Raw genomic sequence first — 14,970 nt, forward strand, 5'->3', positions numbered from 1 at the left:
ATCGAAGTACGGGGCGATTAGAAAAAGATTATTAACGTTTACCAAGAGATAGTACGTTCGTGGTTAGTTGCATTACCTTCAGGAACAGAGGATAGAATATTTCTTTTAAGTGTAAAGTTGGACAATATATTTCTATAGAGTAAGAAAAACTTGAGGATGGAAGTACAGAGTGACTAAAGAAAAATAGTAACATTTAGCAAGACAGAAAATGGTATTTTTGATAGAATATCCGCAGTTAGTTGTATCACCTTCAGAAAGAAATGATAGAATATTGTTTTAAGTGTAGAATTGGACAGAACTTTTTTTTTAGAGTGAGGAAAAATTGAGGGTAAAGATACAGAGTGATTCGAAAGAAATATGTCTCCTTTTCTCTGTGAAAGAAGAAAAGGTTCCAAGAATGTCCAGAAAACGATGCTAAATTTTTTAAAATACAAGTGAAAAAGTCTAAACTTCCACATTTCTTGAAACACCCTATATATCGTATCGCATAAAAACCACTTTACTTTCTCCTCTTTACTAGTCTCCTCCTTGGCAACAGCCTGAACCTGCAGTCCCATCAGCGTCTCGAACATGTTCCTCGTCTCCATGATCAAGCAAGTGATATCAGCGTTCGGGTGTTGACCGAACGCTTCCGGTTTGTCGACGTTCGGTAGCACCGTGATGAAATCATGATACGACGCTAAGGAACCGTCCTTCGGTATGTAATAGGTTGGTAGAGATGATAAACGATAGTGGGGCACAGTTAGGGCCTCCTCCGTGAAATATTGCTGGACGTATGTCATCAATAATCTGCGGTCCCAGTCGTCGGTCACGTGACCACCGTAACAGACACCGGCTATCAGATATTTAAGGGATTCCCATGGTGTCACTGGGTACTCGTCTAGATAAACCTGCAGGAGATTCTCGGATACCTGTTACAGAAGAAGAATAAATCAATCGTACTATTCATTTTATTTAAGGTTTCACATATTAACGGAAAGAACTGTCATTTAAGATAAAAGGAAGGATTGCAGGCAGAAGTGTTTCCAAGTAATTTTGGCAATTTTCAAAAAGAGGAAATCAGGTCGATGGTTTTTGGTTTTCGAACTATGTAGGATGAGAGAGAAGTTTCCCGTGGTTTTTCCAGATATATTTTCATCGAGATATTTCAATCCGTGTTCGTTCAGTCCAATATGGCCGGCTGACATTACCACAAAGTCCGAGTCGTTGAAGCTGTAGACAACGTTCCAGCCCAATTGCTGGAACTTTTTCCGCTCGAGGAGAATCGCGTGGAAGAATACCAGGGCGAAGAGAAGCTTCTTGTACTTGCTCGTCGCATGGCATACCTCGAACTGGATCTCGGTTATCAAGCCGTAAAGTCGCTTCATGTTTGCCTTCAAACCTTTCGGCGGTTCCGTGGTCATCTTGATCCCGGCTTGGAGGATCGATATGGGGAACTGCGGGGTCGGGCTCGAGCTAAGCCACAATCTATAATCGGCCGTGGAACCCATTTGATTATCGGCTGGAATAACGGTGGGGATAGTTTGTGAGTGGTGACGCCGAACCTGAATTGAGGGTGTATGGTTTTACTGGCTCCTAGGGTCTCCACGATCTTGTCCAGTTTGGGCATCCAGCTGAGCGACAAGTGACAGTTGGCGAGAAACACCCAGGCGCCTTCTTTAGCGCCTACTTCGATCATTCTGTAAGTTGGTTTGATCGGAGGGTAGTTTTGATGGAGGATCGAATGATGAATTTTAGAGGGGAGTATGGGAGAGCTTTGGGAGTAATGGAATTTTAGAATTTTAGAGGTTCGAAGCTTTGGAATTTTAGAACTCTAGAGGTTGAGAGATTTGGGATTTTAGAATTTCGGAGCTTTGGAACTCTGGAATTTTGAAATTTTGGAACTCTCGGGTTCCAGAGCTTTGGAATTCTGTAACTTTGGCGCTCTGGAATTCTGAAATTTTGAAGCCATGTAGTTTCAGAGCTTTGGAACCCTAGAATTTTGAAATTTTTGAACTCTGGGGTTCCAGAGCTTTGGAATTCTATAACTTTGGCGCTCTGGAATTCTGAAATTTTGAAGTCATGTAGTTTCAGAGCTTTGGGACACTGGGATTTTGAAATTATGGAACTCTGCAGTTTCAGAGATTTGGAACTCTGGGATTTTAATATTCTGGAACTCCGGGGTTCCAGATCTTTGGAACTCTGTAACTCTGGCACTCTGGAATTCTCGAGTTTCAGAGCTTTGGAACCCTGGAATTTTGAAATTTTGGAACTCTGGGGTTCCAGAGCTTTGAAACTCTATAACTTCAGCACTCTAGAATTCTAAAACTCTGGAGTTCCAGAGCTTTAGAAATCTGAAACTCTGGAATTTTAGAATTTTGGAACTTTGGCATTCTGGAACCCTAAATCTCTTGAGCTCTGAAACCCTAGAGTTCCAGAGCTTTGCAACTTCGGAGCTATGGAACTCTGAAATTTTGGAATTTTGTACTTTTGCTTTCGAGAGCCCTAGATCTCTGGAATTCCGCAATTCTGACATTCTAAAATATTGAAACCTTGGAATTCTGAATTACTAGCATTCTAACACCTTCAAAACTCAGAAATTTTTGAAGTCTACAACTCCGTCTTTCTAAATCACTAATATCTACCAACCTCGTGGCGATTGGCGCCTGTCCCTGACCCAGAGACAGAGTCATAAAGTGGTTGGTCATTTCCTGGCTGTCGACGAGCTGCATCAGCGTGCTGGTAGGATCAACACCAGGCGAGAGTACGAATATCAACGGTGTCTGGGCGATCGAGTCGTCGAGCACTGCTTTCAAATCGAGTACCGGCGGCTCGACGAATCTCTGTCCAAGATTCAGCACGATGAAGTTCGCGATACAGAAGGAGATCCTGTCCGGACGACAGCTTCGTATCACCAGCATCTTCTGGAACACGCTGCAGTTCGTATCCCACTCTGCCACCAAGGGTACGTTCTCCGGTTCCGTACTGACGTACCTGAATTATCATTCAACCTACGCAAAACCATTCTAAACATTTTACAAAAATACAAAAGAAAACATAGAGCATCTCCTCGAAGAGTGTACCAATTTTGCCAATCCCTGGGAAACTGTTCGAACGAAGTGATAATCCCATGGAACCCAGCTAAATTGTCCAATTCCGTCAAATTATCCCAAGTTTCGTCCGGCAACCAAGCCACCGGTTTATCAGGCTGATTCTCCCTGTCCAAGACGATCCCTCCGCGTAGAAGAAACGCGTATTCGCGGGGGATCACTTTGTTCTGAGCGTGCAGAATCTTCATGCACATGTTGAAGGAGAAGAGTAATTTATGGTGCTCGAACAATCCTCGACAAGTGTTCCTGATTCGAAAAACCGTGTCTTACTCACTCTGTGTACCTTTAACCCTTCTAGCCCATCTATGCAGTATACGAAAAATGCCACGGGCCAATTTAATTTCGCTTCTGTGAACAACTTTGTAAAGAAGAAAATGCCGATTTCTTGAAGGAAAATTTTGTTATTGTAGGAATTGACGAAAAAATTTTTAGGGACCCAACGGGGAATTGAACCCGGGACCTTCGGATTAGCAAGCCGAGGTTTTACGCGCTACGCCAACTACCCCCTATCTATTTATCCTCGTCGGTTCTGTATTTGAGTATGGAGGCCCCGGTACTACACTATTTATTCTTTTCAAACTTAAAGGATACGGAACGCAATATTGGTACAGCTAAATTACTGCCATTTGGTGCTCAGAGGAGCGATAACGTGGCCGATACGTGGGCCCGTGGCATTTTTCGCATGAGTACCGAGGGCCTGTAACGCTAAATTTCAGAGTGTTCTAAACACTGCAACACTAAAAAGGTGAAAAAAAAAAGGAGAGAAAAACACGAAAGACGGTCGAGAGATCGAGATTTACTTGTACAACGCGTAAGTGTGGTACTCGTTCAAGCTCTCGATCCTCTCTACGAGCTTCAAACTTTTCGGGCTCTTCTCGATCGACAGCATAAACAAAGTGATGTATGCGTCGAGGGAGAACTGGTACATCGGATCGATAAGGCTCATGTCGTTCAGAACGAAGAAGAGGATCGCTGCACGGTGTGCACACGGTCTGTACTCCTCTCTGGCGAGATCTATCTGCCTCTCGGTCTGCTCTGACACCACCAGCGACTCCTCGATCGAGGTTGAGGTCGCCTTGGACGACTGTAGGGTGCTCAGCAGGTCCAGATCGTCCAGCAGATTGTCTCCGGCCACGTTCAGTAAGCTGCGTGTAGAAAATATTCCAAGCACAGTCGTTTCACATCTTTTGTTTTAGCCAACCGTTGTCTGTCGTCACGTGAGAGACAAGAGAGTTTATGGCAGAGGGTTGAAATTCTAGAGAGAGGAGTTTAAGCATCCGTGGAACAGTGAAATCCTCGACAAATGTACTCTTTAAAGAAAAGAAGGATAGGGAAGCTTAAGAGCTGTTTCAGAGTCTGTTCGTAACTCCGATAAACCTACTCAAGAACAAATCTCTTGGTTTGTCTTTAACCGATGCAACAAAACTTGGATCCTCGAGGATTAAGTGGGAAGAGAGATATTTGTGAGCTACAGGTGCTGGACGAATTTAGAATTCGTGGATTGTTCGAATTATCATTGTTGTCTTTTGTAAAGTTATTTCAAATAGATTGGAGTTTTGTGTGTGTGTGTGTGTTGTTATTGTATGTAGTTTATATCTTACTAGAGTATTTTATCCTCGAGTTCTTTGAGAGTCCGTTTATTGGAGGCGATCGTGAAGACTAGATTGTCCTTCTGTTCCTCGAGTTGAGGCTTCTCTTTTCTGACCACGATACCCAGCAGCTGTGCTTCCAGTCCTGCGCGTAGGATAATAAGATTGCGTAGTGTCTCTCCCTCTTGGACTTACGGATTTAATACACTTCCTCTTTGTCTCTGTAAATACCCTGTCTACCCTTCTCTCTTTCTCCCTCTTTGTTCTTTCTCTGTCTCCTCGTCTCTCCCTCTTTCTTCTCAATATCTCCTTGTCTCTCCCTCAGTTTTCTCTCTCTCTGTGTTTTTTATTCCCCTATTTCCTCGTCTCTCCCTCTTTCTTCTGTCTCTATCTCCTCGTCTCTCCCTCTTTCTTCTCTCTATCTCCTCGTCTCTCCCTCTTTCTTCTCTCTATCTCCTCGTCACTCCCTCTTTCTTCTCTCTATCTCCTTGTCTCTCCCTCAGTTTTCTCTCTCTCTGTGTTTTCTATTCCCCTATTTCCTCGTCTCTCCCTCTTTCTTCTGTCTCTATCTCCTCGTCTCTCCCTCTTTTTTCTCCCTCTTTCTTTTATCTCTCCCTTTCCTTTCTTCTTTCTTTTTCTTCTTTCTCCTCCCTCTTCCTCTTTTTTCTCCCTCTTTCTTTTATCTCTCCCTTTCCTTTCTTCTTTCTTTTTCTTCTTTCTTTGTCTGCTTTCCTTTCCCTCTCCCCCTTTCTTCACTCATTCGTTCTCTGTTTTTCTCTTCCTCTCTCTATCTTCTCTTCTCTCCTTCTCCCTCTTCCTCTTTAATTCTCCTCCCTCTCTCTCTCTCTCTCTACATCTATTCTCTCCCCGTCCTTTTCTGGCAGACGCACGATAAGACAATTAGTTACCCTGTTCCTTAATGGCGAAGTTGCATAACGTCGTTTTAGTGGATATCTCCGGGGCGTAATGGGGGTTCGCGAGTTTCGTCGTGATGAACAACCGGAACTTGTCGTCGTAGGTGATCATCTTTTCGTTGAACTTGATCATCTGTTGGTTACCTGCGTTAAATACAGTGCGCCACGATTTAATTCTCTTATCGATCACGGACACCCAATGTTGGCTACTTCATTCTCAAATAATTACTTCAATTTTACAACGTTCAGTTACCTAACTTCACGAATGCACGATCTAAGATCGGATTTAAAGCTGGATCGAGCACCTCGCCGATGTTTTCCAAGAGAACAGGTTTTCCGTACTGAATCGCGTGTTCTAACACTTTAACGAAGTCTGCTTGACCAAAATCGATCACTCTCAGTGACTATGAAATGAGTGGTAAAGTTAGATTTCTTGGAATAAGATAAATTTGTCAACGATAATATGAAAAAATGATCTTGACTCAAATTGCATTGAATTTCTCGCTTCTGATATTAACAGCGTTCTTTTTTTAACATTTATCTCTTTTTAAAATATTTCTGATTTTTTCCTCATTCCTTTTTTGGTTCACTTTTTCTTCACTTTGGACTTTCGTACGTACGTTCGTCGCCTCCATGCTTTTGATCCATTTCACCGCCTGGCACTGCGGATCGATCACCAGTGGCCATCTGGTTCCCCTGGTCACGATGATACCATTCTCGGTGCTGAAATCGTCCGAAGGCAAACCCTGCATGTTCCAGTCCCTGATGATAGCCGGGTCAGCCAGGAATTCTTTCACATCCAAGTCTGGCGACGTTGGAATTTCTCTGTCCTCCACCTTCGAATTTATTTGGAAATTAGAAAACCGAAAGATTCGATCCTTCACCAACGAAATTTCGTTTAATTAAACAAACGAAAATTTGGTTATTTTCTATGTAAAAGAAAAAATGATACCTCAATATTCTACTTTTATTCTAAACACTTCTTTCGAAAATAATTAATTCACCTTTACGTTAAATGTTTATTTCAGAAAAAGTTTTATCAATGTATTCAAGTTCTCATTTTTTTTTTAGTCCAAATTTTGGATACTTCGTTACTTAAATGTAAATTTCTCACGAAAGCTAACATTTTGTCACTGTAGATAGTGTTAAAATGAAAAGAAAATGTTCTCAAACGAATTTCAATCTAATTCCAGAATAGTTTTTCTCGTTCTCGGGAAGAACGACACTTTCGACAGATTCCCGAGTTACGATGATTACGTTGGTGAAAACGAGGGTGGCTCACCTCCTTCATCCAGATGCTTATCAAATCCTCCCTGTAAGTGGATACGAACGGTCCCAAATAGGACACAAAGGCGGTGGATATTAGGCAATCACCTGGTAGCCAGTCGAAGAACGTGGCCAATGATTCGACCGTGTTCTCCCATCGTATCCTCTCGCCTGAGAGACCGTCCACAAGCATCGCAGCTCGCTCCAGTTTCAGCTTCAATAGTTCCGCCTGGAAGCACGCGGAACTGTGAGTAGAATCGAGTCAGCATAGTTGAAATTTAGTCGTACGCGAAGTAAGACCATTCGGATCTCTTGGTGTTCGCATGTGAAAACTTTCCTGTAATCAGGAAAATTTTCGAAATTTCAAGGACCTTCGAAATTCTTTCGTTCAGACTATAGAATGTCCAATCGCAAGATTACAGCAGTTCTAAGTCCTCGACAATTTTAATTTACCAAAAATCCTGCATTTCAACGAAATTACAAAAGTACAGTGAAAAATAGAAGCCTCTAAAATTCTTTCGTTCAGACTATAGAATATCCAATCGCAAGCTTACCTGCAATTCTAAGTCCTCGACAATTTTAAATCGCCAAAAATCCTGCATCTCGACGAAATTATAAAAGTACAGTGAAAAATAAAGGTCTCTGAAATTCTTTCGTTCAGACTATAGAATGTCCAATCGCAAGATTACAGCAGTTCTAAGTCCTCGACAATTTTAAATCGCCAAAAATCCTGCATCTTGACGAAATTATAAAAGTACAGTGAAAAATAGAAGCCTCTAAAATTCTTTTGTTCAGACTATAGAATATTCAATCGCAAGCTTGCAGCAATTCTTAGTGCTTAACATTGTTAAATTACCAAAAATCTTGCATCTCGACGAAATTATGAAAGTACAGTGAAAAATAAAGGTCTCTGAAATTCTTTTGTTCAGACTATAGAATATTCAATTGCAAGCTTGCAGCAATTCTGAGTGCTTAACATTGTTAAATTATCAAAAATCCTGCATCTCGACGAAATTATGAAAGTACAATGAAAAATAGAAGACACAAAGGACCTTTAAAATTCTTTCGTTCAGACTATAGATTATCGAATCGCAAGCTTACCTGCAATTCTAAGTCCTCGACAATTTTAATTTACCAAAAATCCTGCATTTCAATGAAATTACAAAAATACAGTGAAAAATAGAAGCCTCTAAAATTCTTTCGTTCAGACTATAGAATATTCAATCGCAAGCTTGCAGCAATTCTTAGTGCTTAACATTGTTAAATTACCAAAAATCCTGCATCTCGACGAAATTATGAAAGTACAATGAAAAATAGAAGACACAGAGGACCTTTAAAATTCTTTCGTTCAGACTATAGAATATCGAATCGCAAGCTTACCTGCAATTCTAAGTCCTCGACAATTTTAAATCGCCAAAAATCCTGCATCTCGACGAAATTATAAAAGTACAGTGAAAAATAAAGGTCTCTGAAATTCTTTCGTTCAGACTATAGAATGTCCAATCGCAAGATTACAGCAGTTCTAAGTCCTCGACAATTTTAATTTACCAAAAATCCTGCATTTCAACGAAATTACAAAAGTACAGTGAAGCATCTCGAAATAATAAAAGTATAGTAAAAAATAAAAGCCACAAAGGACCTCTGAAATTCTTTCGTTCAGACTATAGAATATCGGATCGCAAGCTTACCTGCAATTCTAAGTCCTCGACAATTTTAAATCGCCAAGAATCCTTCATCTCGACGAAATTACAAGATTACAGTGAAAAATAGGAGTCACAAAAAGAAAAACTCGCAATATTCCTCAGTGGAACGTTAAAACCGGAAGTCACGCTTCATCGTACGAGATCAAACGAAATGCTGCAGCTACGCAAGAAGCACGGGGGACCACAAATACATAAGGCAAACAGCGGACTTCTCCTTCTCGAAAAAAGAAATTCGAAAATTCTCGCTTCATGCGGCTAGTGCAAATACGCGATATATCGCTGGTCATAAACAGCGAGCAAACGAAACTTTCCAGCAAAGCGCGCACGGGTAGTTTATGTAAATAGAACAGCCACTCCGCGAGCCACTGGCATCGTACGTTCGTGCGCGTTTCCATCTAACACGGCGTGTTTCACCACGTTCCACAACTAAATCCTCGCGATTATGCCTCCACTTACCAGTTTAATTAGTTCCTCTTTTTCCTTCATCTTCGCGTCGTACATTTCTTGCAGCTTCACTAGCTTCTCCTGCAGTTTCTGCAGTTGCTGCATCGCTTCCCCCAGAGCGTCCTCTTTCTGTTTAAGGGACATCAACGCCGCCTGTAATTTCTCCCTCTTTGGCGCCACTATTCTGCGGACGGTTACAGTGGAAATCTCGGTCATTGTTCGGTCGTACAGACGAGCCGAAATTAGCTGAATATCATAGAACGTGGATCGGTAGTAATTGTACTGTTAGAAACGAGATATAGTCGGAGCCGAATATATTTTTCGGTCAAGGCCATTTTTCCTTCGTCGTTTTTTCGCATTGATGAACCTTACGGAGTGAAACCTGTGTGTGTAATTGTTCAGCAGATCAAATTCAGATAAAGAGTGGAACCGAAATAGCCTTGACCGGCGAATATATTCGGTTCCGACTATAGCCACCCTGCGATGAACAGTTACGCATATATCTGGCTCACTTTGAACACTATTCTCCTTTTTCCTGGTTTCTCCAATACTTTTCTAGGTTGCAAAAACTTCTAACATTCACTTTCGTTCCCAATCTTGACTTTTCCTATCAATGCAGCCTATATCCTCTTTCATCTGTCTTTTTCTTTTTTGCAATATGCTCTCTCCTTCTTATGTTTTACAAATGTTCCATAAAGTGCTTATTAACTCTCGAATGATAAAAGTGGAAGCAAAAAGTGACCTTGACCAGCCAATATATTCGCCTCAGACTATAGCCACTCTGCCTTAAACAGTCACGCACCTATTTAGCTCATCAACAGTCACGACCCACGTCTTTTTTTCTGCTTTACACACATTTCCAGCATTCAGTTTTCCCTATCCTCAAACTTCCTCAGCATCCAAACATTCCTAATTCCGACTCTTCTCGATCCAGCCAACTCATTCTAAGCTATATATCGCACGCTACAGTCTTACCTAACCACATTCGCTGGAAACTTGCTCGGGATCAACAAAGAAATTCACCGTTCTCCGGTGTCTCTGTCGGAGATATTTATCTTGGAAGGGGTTACCTGTAAAGCTTCCCGTATTTCTCCATGGCGATGACCCATATGCAGAGCGACTTGGCGGCGATCGACACCATGCCAACCTTCTCCGGTTCGAATTCTGGGTTGGTCGTGTACCTAGAAATAGCTCTGAGCGTTCTGTCGGAGATGTTGTCTTTGTCAAAGTCCCGCAGCTAGAAAAAGTCCAACGGATAAGTGGTAGAGAGTTTCGTAGGATCTCGGTGATTGTACGCGTGTACAGGCTAGGTGTGATTTTCTTTACCGAGTTGAGGAAGTTCACGTCGGCGAGCTGACGCTTCGACTCCGCCCAGCTTGGCTCGGAGGTCTTCAGGATCATCACCGCCTCCATTACCATCTCGACTTTCGGCGGAGGACGCGTGAAAGATCGGATCTCCGAGATGTCCTTCTTGCTGAGAGCGTCGAGGGCCTGTGTGTGCCGTGGGTGACAATTGATAGGGTCAGATAAGAGGATTTTCGGGAGGATGAACGTGAAATTGAAGAGACGGTTAGGTTAGATAGTTATGCTTTAGAAATTTTTGGAGGAAAATTCGTCACGAGTGCTGGGTAGATCTTATCGCGTATCGAATTTCCTGAATTTCAATGCTGGGTGATTCAGAAAATTGGGACGGGTCGTATCTTTGCTCTGATTGCAATTAGAAGAAGATTTTGGAGGAAAAAGATGAGTGACTTGATGATGACTATATCTTCAGGACTGTATTTTACAATGTCGCAATGGAGTGTTTATTTATTATTTAAATTATTTTTATTTAATTTAATTATATATTTTATTTATATTTATTCATTTATTATTATTTATATATTTATTATTTATATATTATTATTTATATATTTATTATTTATATATTATTATTTATATATTTATTATTTATATATTATTATTTATATATTTATTATTTATATATTATTATTTATATATTTATTATTTATATATTATTATTTATATATTTATTATTTATATATTATTATTTATATATTTATTATTTATATATTATTATTTATTTTCATTTAAGAGAATTTTTTTCAAATTAAATTCAACAACATTTCTCAGAATATTTTTCAAATTACACCCAACAATTTCTCCAAGAATTATTTTCTAATGAAACAAGAATAGAGCCTCCCTCAACTTCTACGATTCACTCCGTCCATGAGATAGAAAAATTCGTGCCGACCGTAATTCCGCGATTAAACCACGAAATCACAAAATCAGTGACAAACGAGCGAAGCAAGTCAGCCCCGATGGTTGATCAATCGTACCAAGGAACAGAACGTCTCGCGCGACATTCCATATTTTCTCCCCGGGAGATTTCCCTTAACAAAGCAGTCGAGGGAAAGAAATTTATGTAACAACCCGGTGTTACTGCCGCGTATATAAAATCGGGTCGGAAACTTTTCCCCGGAAACTTTTTCGGACTGGCGTGCATAAAACGCGAAGTTGAAGGAACCGACTGGTCGTCGCTGGCGTAGAGAAGTTGGACGCCACGAGTGCAAATAATAAAGACGTACACCGGTGTCCACGATCGAATTCCCTATTTCATCGGGAATTCGTTGGATTCGCGGCAGAGTGGCGCGACGCTCGTTCACCCGGTGTCAAACGAACTGGAACGATATTATGTGAATTAATGTCCGGGAAAAAGGTATACCTTGGTGGCCTCGTCTAGAGCTGGTTCAACAGTTGCTAGGTCAGCTCGTGCGAGTTCCTCGAGCTTCTTGCACTCCTTTTGCTCCTCCCCGATCCTCTCCGATCGCGCTGTCACCGTTCTCTGTGTCTCGTCTGCGTCTCGGCTCTGATTCACTGTGAAATCGTGCGAAAGTTCGATTGGATTCGGGAGTATTTATTTGGGCTGAAATTTCACCGTCTCTGTCAACCCTTTCGCCGATGAAGAAACGTTTCGGCGTTCGATCGATGCCGTCGAGATGGTGCTGTTAAAGTTCTTAGGCGTTTAGTGTTATATTCATTATCGTTATTCAAATATGAAAAGGTTATTAAATTTTTATACTTGAAATTAAGTAAACAATGTGAATTTTCACGCCTTTGGTATTTATTATTGTCACTGAAGTATCAAAGAAATATCAAATGTTTGTGAAATCGAACAAAATTCGTGAATTCTTCGAAAACCTTTCTCCAATGCAATGCAATTTTGTGATTAGATTTCTGCATATTTTTAACAGAATGATGTGCGATGTGTGACAGTGAAGTTTCGCCGCCTGCGGTGTCACTCACATGTGCCACTCGCGCTCTGCGTTAGACTTCTCCGCGGCGAAAGGGTTAAATTTTCGCTAAGAATTCCTCATAGATATTTAGACAGTTACACTACCGGCCAAAAGTTTGGAATCACCGAGCATTGCAATTTGCACCAAAATTTCCTGAAAAAAGTCGGCGACTTTGAGAAGTTTTTATCATACGAATCAATCGGTATGAGATAAACTTGAAATTTATAAACAATTAGCAGCAGATATAATATTGACGAAAAGTGGGAGATGATTCCAAAGTTTTGGCCGGTAGTGTATGTATCAAATTAATTCCGTACCTCTTTTCGAAAAGTCTCCAAGACTTTATCGATTCAAAACCGTACTTTCTCACAGAGGAAATTCCTGTTGCCCAATAATTAGAAAAAAGCTCATTCAAAATAATGGAGATCGTGTCGAACGTTGAAATTGTGTACGATTTTTCGTAAATGAATATTTAAGTTCGTGAAAAAAGGCACTGAATTAATTTCCACAACTAACAAATGCAAGTGAATTTTTTTACAGAAAATTGGTGACTGATAGACACTCGTCTTATTTCGCATATATTCGCAACGAACTGAGAAATACCTATCGTCACCAGGAACTCTTCGCACTCTCTGGTCGATTTATGAACCTGCTCCTGCGTGACTTCCAGTTCCGCGGCCATTTCGTTCACTTTAACGCGCGTGTCGTCGATCTTCGATAGACCGTTGCGAAGTTTATTCGCCTGCGCCGCTAAATCTTGCCGTTTCCCCGCCAACATCCTAAAACCAACGATCGTCCTCCGCGTCTAACTCTCCGCCTGTGTCGCGATCTCCTTTTTCCTCGAGGTCCCGCTTCGATAAATTTGAACGGCGGACGAAGGGAAAGAAAAAATTTGAATTTCCGTCTAATTGCCGAGGGAACATCGCGAGCAGTTTTCCACGAGGATTCGAGTAAACAGGAGCAAATTGTAGACGGTTCGCGTTCCAAGGGGAGCTCGTGAACTTTTCAAACGCCGCGGAGAACCTTCCCGCGGAAAGGATCTCGTCGGAGACTCACGTTTTATAGCCGGCAACCAGTTCAAGGAAATTCACCGGCGTCACGTAATTGTGCCGCTTCATCTCCAGGGCCATTCTCCTGGAAAACCGTGACACCGTCTCGTGGATCAGCGAGAAGGTCGCCGCAATTCCGTCCCGCATTCGCTCCTGTAGCGGCGGCAACGGTAACGCTGTCGCGGACTGTCGTGGCTCCTGTAAACCATATTTTCCATCCTTTTTTTCTTGCCCTCTCAACGGTTTGAAAGTAGAGGAGAAACGAGGGCGTTTTCGGGAAATTAAATTCCACCCGAGACAGCTTCACCGTGAACGTGTAAATAATCTTCTCGAGTATCTAGGGATGAGAGCGTCCTCGCCACGCATCGTAAAAAAAAGAACGAATGGAGGAGTGTATTCTGCTGTGGTTGCGACTTTAGGACGCTTATCCGGGATACTTTTGAGGGATTCTTTCTTTAAACACTCTTGTTCGTTCAACTTTCCTTTGACACGTTTGTTGCTGTATGAAAATTGCGAGGAATGTACTGTGGGCTACTAATTCGTGTTCTCAGTCAGGAGTATGATTTTTAGTAGGATTTTTTTTGGCGTTAATTGGCAATTTTTTATGATTTTACAGTGACTGGTCGATACACTGTCGACGATGGCACAGGGGGTATGTTATTCTGTGTCGACAATGCTTCGACGGCGGTAATGAATGTGTAAACTAGTGTGTAGGTCCAGGAAGTGTTTTATGGATGCAGAAATTTTGCATTTATTCTTGTCTTTGTTTCTAAGTACTCAATAGTGTTTGACGTGTTGTGAAATCATTCCCTCGAATTTTACCTCACAACACATTCCAAGCGATATAAATGATCCTCAAACTCTATCTCACAACACATTCCAAGTGGTACAAACTTCTCTCAAAGACTACGTCCTAACATGTTCCAAGTGAAACAAGTGTTCCTCAAACCCTACATCACAACACATTCCAAGGAATGCAAATGTTTCTCAAACCCTACGTCACAATAAACGTTTCAAGTGATACTAATATTCTTCAAACCTTACATCACAGTGCATTCCATGTGATACAAATGTTCCTCAATTTCTATGTCACAACACATTCCAAGCACTACAAATTTCCTTCAAATCCTACGTCAGAACAAACATTCCATGTGACGTAGATGTTCCTCAAACCCTACATCACAACACATTCCGAGGAATGCAACAGTTTCTCAAACCCTACGTCACAATAGACGTTTCAAGTGATACTAATATTCTTCAAACCTTACGTCACAGTGCATTCCATGTGATACAAATGTTCCTCAATTTCTATGTCACAACACATTCCAAGCACTACAAATTTCCTTCAAATCCTACGTCAGAACAAACATTCCATGTGACGTATATGTTCCTCAAACCCTACATCACAACACATTCCAGGGAATGCAAATGTTTCTCAAACCCCACATCACAACATATTCCAAAGAACGTGAACATTCCTGAAACCCTACGTCACAAGAATCATTCCAAGCGATACAAACGTCTCTGAAACATTCCCTCGTTGCTCAATCCTCAAGGATTTACTACGCAATACGACAACCAGGCAAATTCGAAAATATTAACCGCTCGTTCGCCGGAAAC

The 14,970-nt window shown here is 41.4% G+C and overlaps 1 protein-coding gene across 1 annotated transcript in view; it reads right to left on the minus strand.

Moving 5' to 3' along the window:
• The window catches only part of LOC108580029 (dynein heavy chain 2, axonemal), a 61,110-nt gene that overhangs the window by 3,528 nt on the left and 42,612 nt on the right, over positions 1-14,970 (minus strand). Inside the window, 17 exon segments of the mRNA XM_017943689.1 lie at positions 504-911; positions 1,191-1,467; positions 1,545-1,679; positions 2,629-2,973; positions 3,063-3,335; positions 3,890-4,234; positions 4,691-4,823; positions 5,587-5,736; positions 5,846-5,996; positions 6,213-6,428; positions 6,875-7,087; positions 9,018-9,189; positions 10,076-10,242; positions 10,332-10,496; positions 11,731-11,882; positions 12,905-13,080; positions 13,358-13,548. Coding sequence (XP_017799178.1) covers positions 504-911; positions 1,191-1,467; positions 1,545-1,679; positions 2,629-2,973; positions 3,063-3,335; positions 3,890-4,234; positions 4,691-4,823; positions 5,587-5,736; positions 5,846-5,996; positions 6,213-6,428; positions 6,875-7,087; positions 9,018-9,189; positions 10,076-10,242; positions 10,332-10,496; positions 11,731-11,882; positions 12,905-13,080; positions 13,358-13,548 — 3,669 coding nt within the window.

The sequence above is a fragment of the Habropoda laboriosa genome, unplaced genomic scaffold, assembly GCF_001263275.1.
Source record: "Habropoda laboriosa isolate 0110345459 unplaced genomic scaffold, ASM126327v1 scaffold23, whole genome shotgun sequence".
In the NCBI taxonomy this organism is placed as follows: Eukaryota; Metazoa; Arthropoda; class Insecta; order Hymenoptera; family Apidae; genus Habropoda; species Habropoda laboriosa.